The 9,169-nt window shown below is 36.7% G+C and overlaps 1 protein-coding gene across 1 annotated transcript; it reads left to right on the top strand.

Annotated features, from left to right (window-relative positions):
- The first annotated feature begins 757 nt into the window (after positions 1–757).
- Positions 758–8,835, top strand: klhl20 (kelch-like family member 20). Its single transcript, XM_059563472.1, has 12 exons — positions 758–916; positions 2,112–2,478; positions 2,627–2,833; positions 3,925–4,083; positions 4,569–4,663; positions 5,044–5,159; positions 5,257–5,440; positions 5,581–5,724; positions 5,834–5,967; positions 6,838–7,046; positions 7,119–7,225; positions 7,685–8,835. The coding sequence occupies exons 2-12, from the start codon at positions 2,143–2,145 to the stop codon at positions 7,767–7,769; spliced, it is 1,776 nt and encodes a 591-aa protein (XP_059419455.1). The 5' UTR covers positions 758–916; positions 2,112–2,142; the 3' UTR covers positions 7,770–8,835.
- The last annotated feature ends 334 nt before the right edge of the window (positions 8,836–9,169 follow it).

Below are 9,169 nucleotides of genomic sequence, written 5' to 3'. Positions count from 1 at the left end.
GCCTCCTATGGTTCAATTTGGGGGCCACCAATGCACAAAGTAAAACACTCTACAAAAGAGTATAATAAAACATGCCACAGAACAGAAACAAGGGAGAGAAAGAGAAAGACCGCAGGAGAGAGAGACAGGGGAGGGGAGGGGAGGGGAGGGGAGGGCGAGAAGCTGAGCGAGCAAATGAGAGCTAGAGAGACACTTGTAAACCTGTCTGAAAGCATTCCAATAAACAGTGGAAGAATGTAGGCTTATTTGAATCTCGTCTAGAATGCCTTTGTCAGAAACCTACACACCTTTAAAGACAGACACGCACACACAAACAAAAGGCATACAGATACATAAGGATTAAGTGCGAGCTGAAAAACTAAACTAAACAAAACAATGGTCTGTTTTACAATAATGCCTGAATAAAAAATTAAAAAAGTTTTTGTTTTATTCGTGTTTTATTTATTTATTAATGTATATTTTATTTCAGTTTTAGCTTTATTTTATTTTTTGTATTAAATATGAACTATAATTTTTTTCACTTTTTTCAAGCTTAGGTTTTCAATCAAATATTTTCTTCTTATATTTCGTATTACAAAATTATTTTAATCATTTCAGTAACTTTAACCATTATTTACAGCAACTTTTGTAGTTGATGCTGTGTTGATCATACAGATGATCATACAAATTTGTTGTAACAAAATTAAATTTCTCGCATTTTCTGCCACCGTAATACTTAAAAAGGTGCGGGACCACTCATAGTGTGCTGGACTTTTATTTTAAAACGCCCATTTCCGGTGACTGTCAGGAAACTCATCGGTAAAATATAAAAATAAAAGTGGACAGAGCCCCGTAAACCCAGTGGTTGTCTTGATATTATCTGGCCAAATCTCGACGACTTAAAATTCAATCTGGACCGATTTAATGGACAAATAAGGTGAGGGAATCACGCCTAACGTTACTTTGTCATAGTCATTTCAGTGCGTAACGCCACCGTTGAAAAACTGCTAAAACAGCACAAACCCGATACTTCGATCAAGCTAAGCTAAAGCTAATTGAGACTCTGTTAGCCAGTCTGTAAACAGTAAGTCTCGCTCGCAGATATACTTTAAACCTTGACCTTATGTCTATTAAAACCATACAATTATTTTAATAGTTCTGCCTTAATGATATTGCATCTGCTAGTTCGTGGGGTTTGCATTGGGAATACTCTGGGCCATGACAAATTGATTACAAACATGGCACGACCAATCTTCAATACGTTAAAAGTGCCTTTTCAGCGTCCATAACACCATTGAGCTGATTTGTGTATATATTTATCTCACATTTCTATTTTACGGCATTGTCACGTTTCAACATTTCAATCTCCAGAGCAACCAGTTAACGTTACTCCACACGAGTAAGTTACAAGTTATATCACTAAACTTCACTAAATGGCACTAGAGTTTAATGTCTATGTGCGCCACATTCTGATACAGTAAGTTAATTCATTTGTGATGTTTACTGTGGGCGTGTGTTGTGCTCATATTTGCTAGTCATGCTGTTTTCAAGCTTGTTTACATAGAGTTCAAACTGCTTGATCTCTAGATAATACTTTAAAGATAACTCAATATTTTTGGCGCAACGTTCAGATTTCTCATGCATGCACAAGAGAGTCGTTTGAAATCATGTAGGCTTGCTTTGAATGTATTTTAAGTGTGATTAAAAAAAATCACTTTTTCCCTTTAGTAGGGAAGTATTTTAATACAAAAAATAATTTCCATTTAGCAGGAACTTCCGTCCAAATTGACTTCTCACAGTCAAGTCACCTTTATGTAGCTCTTAATACAATACAATAATATAAACTTTTTTTTTTCAAAAGCAGCGTCACAGTAATAAACAGGTAAATAACATAATTAGTGTTGCAAAAATCTTCAGTTATGAGACTAATTCAAATTTTGCTTTAAAGCAGCTCTAAAAAGACATTAGTGTTGTTATTCAGCTTAAGTTTATTGATTCAGTTAAGTGCATTAACTGTAAAGTTAATCAATTATAAAACGTGTTCAATTCAGCTATAAGCACTCCACAGAAGGCAAACAAGATGACACGAGAATCAAACCAGCATAAACTAAGACCATTTATTTTGTTTTAAGGGGTACCAGTGCACGCCCAGATACCACAGGAATGGATATCACAAGTCGCTGCACTCTTGGTGACCCCAACAAGCTCCCAGAGGGAGTTCCTCAGCCTGCCAGGATGCCCTACGTCTCCGACAAGCACCCTCGGCAGACTCTGGAGGTCATCAGCCTGCTCCGCAAGCACAGAGAGCTGTGCGATGTGGTGTTGGTGGTTGGAGCCAAGAAGATTTATGCACACCGTGTGATCCTGTCTGCCTGCAGCCCCTATTTCAGAGCCATGTTCACGGGGGAACTGGCCGAGAGCCGGCAGACCGAAGTGGTCATCCGGGATATAGATGAACGTGCCATGGAGCTGCTCATCGACTTCGCTTATACCTCGCAGGTATGAATTCCTATTGCTGTATGTTGAATATTAAAGTTGCACTGAATGTTCAGTTACTGTAGATTTTGATATTAAACTCAAATGCTGTGTATTGAATTTCAGTATTAAACTTTCAACCAGCTGACGTAAGTTGTGTGTTGGCATGCAGGTGACTGTCGAGGAGGGAAATGTGCAGACATTGCTGCCTGCTGCCTGCTTGTTGCAACTGGCAGAGATTCAGGAAGCCTGCTGTGAATTCCTCAAGCGGCAGTTGGACCCCTCAAACTGCTTGGGCATCAGGGCCTTCGCCGACACTCACTCCTGCAGAGAGCTGCTGCGTATTGCTGATAAGTTCACTCAACATAACTTTCAAGAGGTAATGGCTGACTCTCACACACCCTCTATTGTGTTGACTCTGAATGTACCATGACTTTGAACTTGAACCTTTTTGTTTCCATTTCTTGCTTGTTTTTGCTGTCTTTGTGTAGTCTAAATATGTTCTCTTTGCTAATAATATTACAATAATCCATACTGCAAATTAGGTAACACTTGAACAACATTATTTTTTACAGCATTTATTAATTTTAGTCAATGATAATTTATAAATATATTTTTCATAATACCCTAACGTTTAAAAGTTTGGGGTCATTAAGATTTGTTTTGAGAAAAAAAAAAAAAAACGCCTTTTATTCAGCAGTAAAGCATTAAATTGATTCAAAATGACAGTAAAGACATTTATAAGGTTGGTAAAGATTTTTATTTGAAACAAATGCTGTTCTTCTGAACTCCAGAAAAAAAAAGTATCACAGTTTCCACAAAAATATTAAGCAGCACAACTGTTTTTAACTGAGATAATAATAATAATAATAATAATAATAATAATAAATGTTTCCTGAGCAACAATTAAGCGTATTAAATTATTCTGAATGAGTCAGACTAATGACTACTGAAAATCAAGCTTTGCTACCACAATAATAAATTAATTTGTAAAATATATTAAAAAAGAAAATGGTAATAGAAAACCTTTAGATTTCAGACATTTAAAAAAAAAGTTGTTTTCCAGGCTTGGAGGAGTCATTGAAATGTCAATATAAATGTTTCTAGATATGTTAAAATATTTCTTTGGGAACCCTACATAAGCCACAGTTGTGACTTCCCTGTATCTAATTTTAGCCTTTCACTCAACTTTTCCATCAGCTAGTTTAGGGTTTCCCTGATGACCGTGCAACCCTGTTATTTTTGACTCATGGGACGAGCCCCCATTGCTGGTATCAAATGAACACCCCTGCATTTCTACATTTAGTTTAAAAGGGTCATATACAATACCATGGTCATGGGTTTGATTCCCAGGGAATATATAAACTGTATTTTTTACAAAAAACTGTGTGCTGTTTGGTGAAGTAAAAATAAAAAATACCATGTCACATTAATGTTTTTTTTTTTTTTTAAATCATTTCTGCTTTTTAGGTGATGGAGAGTGAAGAGTTCATGCTGCTCCCAGCCAACCAGCTGATAGACATCATCTCCAGTGATGAGCTCAATGTTCGGAGTGAGGAGCAAGTGTTTAACGCTGTAATGGCCTGGGTTAAATACAGCATCCAGGAGCGCAGGCCTCAGCTGCCACAGGTCAGATATAAGATATAAAACACTAGAGACATACTGCTTATGGTAGCTGTTTATAATTTGAATAAAAAAAATGCAATATATTAGCTTATAAAACAGCAGTTCAATTTAATATTATTCTGGAAACCCTGCTACATTGTTTTTAGGTTTCTTTGATGAAAAGAAAGTTCAAAAGAACTGCATTTATTTCAAATAGAAATCTTTTATAACATTACATATGGCTTTACTGTCACTTTTCAATTTACAGCATTCCTGCTGAATAAAGTAATAATTTCTATATTATATTTCTATAATATATCTCTTTAATACTGTATATTTGACAGGCTTTTAAATGGTAGTGTATATCAATAGGATTCAAAAAATGTGTAAATATTGTTCAAATTACATGTAAATTACATGTAAATGATGTTATTATTTAGACCCGCATCAAAAAGATGAATGAGATGAATAATTCATGAGACCTCTCATCTGTTTTGTAATGGCAACAGGTTCTGCAACATGTGCGTCTTCCCCTTTTGAGTCCGAAGTTTCTGGTTGGGACGGTGGGTTCAGATCCTCTAATCAAGAGTGACGAGGAGTGTAGGTGCGTGTGTACAGTCCCTTTTAAACTAAATGAAGTTTTTGTTAATGGGTGAAGATCTTCCTCTATGCCCCTTTTGCCGGAGTCCTATTTCTCTGAAGCATATTTTAATGGACTGTGAAGGGTGAAAGATTTCTTTAGTTTTCAGTTAATTTATATGAGAAAATATATTTAGTGAAGTGAGACCAGATTCGGTGGTGGTTTGTGCATTATCAGCGCAAAAGGTTGTGGGTTCGATTCTCAGGGAACACACATACTGATAAAATAATGTATAGCCTAAATGCACTGCAAGTCACTTTGGATAAAAGCATCTGCTAAATGCATAAATGTAAGTTTCAATGTCTGTTTCAAATTTAATCAACACCTTTTTTTTTCACCTGCAGGGACTTGGTTGATGAAGCCAAGAACTACCTCCTACTACCCCAAGAGCGCCCCCTAATGCAGGGACCTCGAACCCGGCCCAGAAAGCCTATTCGTTGTGGAGAAGTTCTGTTTGCTGGTGGGTGTTTTAGCAAGCAGATCTTAGTCCTTTTTCCCTGTTTTTTTTTTTTTTCCCTGGCACGTCATGTGATCTGACTTCTGTTTGTGTGATTCAGTGGGAGGTTGGTGCAGTGGTGATGCCATCTCAAGCGTTGAGCGCTACGACCCTCAGACCAATGAATGGAGGATGGTGGCATCCATGAGCAAACGGCGCTGTGGAGTTGGTGTTAGTGTTCTGGATGATCTGTTGTATGCAGTTGGCGGACACGACGGCTCATCTTATCTCAATAGTGTGGAGAGGTGCTGCTTGATTGACACAAATGAATCAGTTGTGGTTATCACAATTCTAGAATCGAATGAATGGATCCTCAAAGAATGAAATGCATGAAATTATTTTGGCTGGAAAAATTCAACTCAGCATTTCTGCCCTCTGCTCACAGGTACGATCCCAAGACTAACCAGTGGAGCAGTGACGTCGCCCCTACCAGCACCTGCAGGACCAGTGTGGGTGTTGCAGTTTTAGGAGGGTATCTGTATGCTGTAGGAGGCCAGGATGGGGTTTCCTGTCTCAACATTGTAGAAAGGTTAGTGTTAAGATAATTATCCAGTTATCATCTAAATATCCAAATGGACTTGGGATGAAGTTTTCTTTAGGAGGGTATTTAATTAGATATTTTCTTTTTTTTTTTAAAGGTATGATCCGAAAGAGAATAAGTGGACTCGTGTTGCCTCAATGAGTACCAGGCGGTTGGGTGTAGCTGTAGCTGTATTAGGAGGTTTTCTTTACGCAGTAGGTGGTTCAGACGGCACATCCCCACTAAACACAGGTAAATACTGGAAGATGTAGAAGCAGAACTCTGTAATATTGGAGTCAGTTGAAAGTGATCAGATATTGCTATATGTGTAGTTAACAGGGCTGGGAAAATAAATCAATGCATTCCGAATCAAGAAACGATTCTGAGTTTTCCTGAATGCATTGATTCTTTCTCAAGTCTATACTGAGCTTAGTTTTGAACAGCGGATGGCACTGCAGGCTTTAGAAACAGACGTACTTTCTTGTTTCCAAACCCTTACACACGCTAAACCTAAAATAATAATTCATAAAATTAAACAAATTTTAATTACTAGGGTGTTCACAGTGGGCTGTTTACATTAATATGGTCTCATAAAAGCATTCTGAGTCTAGGTGAATTTACAGACTCAGCCGAACGCACAAGCGCTCTTCAGTGCTCTTCTTCATGAGCATTGTTATATGTTACCAAATATTTCTATTTTAAATAAATGTTGTTCTTTTGAACTTTCTGTTCATCAAAGAATCCTGTAGAATGTGTCAGTTTCCACAAAAATATTGATAACATTAAATCAAACATTTGAAAATAAGAAGTGTTTCTTGAGCGGCAGCGTGATTTCTGATGGATCTTGTGACACTGAAGACTGCTGAAAATTCAGCTTTTGCTATCACAGCAATAAATTACAAAATAATTTTGTATACTAAAATAGTAAAAGCATTTAAATATGTTACTGTTTTGTATTTTAATCAAATAAATGCAGCCTTGTTGTGCATAAGAAACTTTTTTGAAAACCATAAAAAATATCTTAGTGACTCCAAATGTTTGAATAGTTTGATAGTATTTACTGCTGAACGTCATATTATTAAGATATATCAGAATGTTTATTAACAGTGATTTTGTTGGCAGTGGAGCGGTATAACCCTCAAGAGAACCGCTGGCATACAGTGGCACCCATGGGCACCCGTCGGAAACACCTGGGCTGTGCCGTATACCAGGACATGATCTACTCTGTGGGTGGCAGAGATGATACCACAGAACTGAGCAGCGCAGAGCGATACAATCCCAGAACCAATCAGTGGTCCCCTGTGGTTGCGATGACGTCCAGAAGGAGCGGGGTATGTGAATCTATGATGCTGTTTCAGCCTCTTAAAAAAAGAATTGCCCAATAATTCTCTCTGCTGTTCTAGGTTGGTTTAGCAGTAGTAAATGGCCAGCTGATGGCAGTTGGAGGATTTGACGGTACCACATACCTAAAAACTATAGAAGTCTATGATCCTGATGCTAACACATGGAGGTATGCAATTTTTTTTTTTAAAAGAAAGTAATATATTTATTCAGCAAGGATGCATTACATTGATCAAAAGTGAAAGGAAAGAATTTAACATTGTTAGAAAATTGTTTCCACAAAAATATTAAGCATCACAACTTGTTGAAACTAAGTTTTCAACATTGATAGCAATAATAGGAATGTTTTTTTGAGCGCCAAATCATATCAGAATGATTTCTGAAGGATCATGTGACACTGAAGACTTGAGTCATGGCTGCTGAAAATTCTGATTTGCTATCGCAGGAATAAATTTCATTTTAAAATATCTGATCAAATGAATGCCGCCTTGACGAGCAGTTTTGTGTGAGAAAAAACATTTAAAAAAATCTTAAACCCCCCCTAACGTTTAAAAGTTATTTATATTGAATCATGATCTACCCTATTTTCCTATTTTGTTTTAATGATTTTGTAAAATATTTTTTTAAGGCTATATGGTGGAATGAACTACAGGAGGTTGGGAGGCGGCGTTGGTGTGATAAAAATGACTCACTGTGAATCACATATATGGTAATACCAACAGTATCCATCTCATAGATGCCTCACCATAGCTTGTGCCTCATAGACATTGCACATCATGCAGAATATTGTCTCCAGCTACTGAGATGGCAAAGCAAATGTATACCATCTCCTGAAGCTGATCTGAGGAGCTGCACCTGGCCATAGAGCATCACTCCATTTTGTTTATACATTTGGTTTCTCTTTCATACTTGAGAATAGCCAAAGGCAGTGTTTTCGAAGAGAGAAACAGCATCTGGAAGAGCACCAGCCAGAGCGTTTGTTTTTCTGGAAGGAACTTGACTCTGTTTGACTGCATTGAAGAATAACTACAGTAACCTGAGACGCACGTCGCTGGGGATTGGTGTGAATGATGCTCGTTCTTATGAGCAAATGTTTCCCTGATTGATGTTCAAGTCTGAATTGGATGCACTGTGATATCTTTACCATTTCTTTAAGTTTAGGTTTGTGTACACTGAAAACTAACTGTTCTTCTGAATTTTTACCAGATGTAAGCAGACTAGTTGATGTTTTTTTTCCTCACTCTTTGGTGTACTGAAAATGCAGGCCCTCCTGAAACATTGCAATCTAATGAAGCAGAAAAAAAACAGGTTTTGTTTACTTTTTTTAAATACAACCGAATGCATCAATGAATCAGTCCATGCACTTTAATCCACTCAGATTTTTCTATTAAAGTATGCTTTTTTTTTATCTTGTTGGATGTATTCTTTTATGCAAGTATGAGGACCCAAGGTAAAAACAGATTTGTCATAATATGAAATTTAAGAACAGGTTTGCAGTAGTAGCCTGCATGTTTGGACAGAAACGTAATGTTAAGCTTGTTACTGAATATGGGATGAATCTCTTTGAAATGTAACAACTGCCCTTACATTTTATTTTATTTTTTTTAATTAACATCCTTTTTTTTTCTCTCCACAGGACAGTTATGTATTTTAATTTTAGTGTTGACCTACGGTTTCATAAAGTATATCTTCCATGATCTTATTTAATTTTAAAGATGTTTAACTGTCAATACATTTCAGAACTTTGAAAATGTAAATAAAATATCCAAAGAAAAGTAATCCAGATGTTTGCAGTCAATATTGAAATTGTGTTGTTTATAGATGATCAACCTTTTCCCTGAGGTTTAGATCAGTGGTTCTCAACCTTCTTGACTTTGCTTGTTCAAAAGAATATTTTCTCTGGTACTACTTCTGTAATGATGACAGAGCAGCTTGTTTTTAAACATTGTATTAATGAAACCAGGAATGTCAATAGATACAATAGGAATAACAGTGATTTTTGTAATTAAATCAACTTCAATAACCCTGTTCTTCACATTTAACATGTTTTATAGTGATTTTTAGCATTTAAGTCATCTTGCAGCCTCCTGTTTGAGAACCAATGATTTAAACT

The sequence above is a fragment of the Carassius carassius genome, chromosome 12, assembly GCF_963082965.1.
Source record: "Carassius carassius chromosome 12, fCarCar2.1, whole genome shotgun sequence".
NCBI classification, from domain to species: Eukaryota; Metazoa; Chordata; class Actinopteri; order Cypriniformes; family Cyprinidae; genus Carassius; species Carassius carassius.
Note: the sequence above shows the minus strand (reverse complement) of the source record. Positions and strands in the feature narration are given on the sequence as shown.

Excerpts from the sequence above, each read along its gene's own strand:
- klhl20 (XM_059563472.1), top strand. The coding sequence starts at position 2,143 with ATGGATATCACAAGTCGCTGCACTCTTGGTGACCCCAACAAGCTCCCA. Across the intron at positions 2,479-2,626 it reads ACTTCGCTTATACCTCGCAG|GTGACTGTCGAGGAGGGAAA; the intron begins GTATGAATTCCT and ends GTTGGCATGCAG. Across the intron at positions 5,160-5,256 it reads TGGAGAAGTTCTGTTTGCTG|TGGGAGGTTGGTGCAGTGGT; the intron begins GTGGGTGTTTTA and ends TGTGTGATTCAG.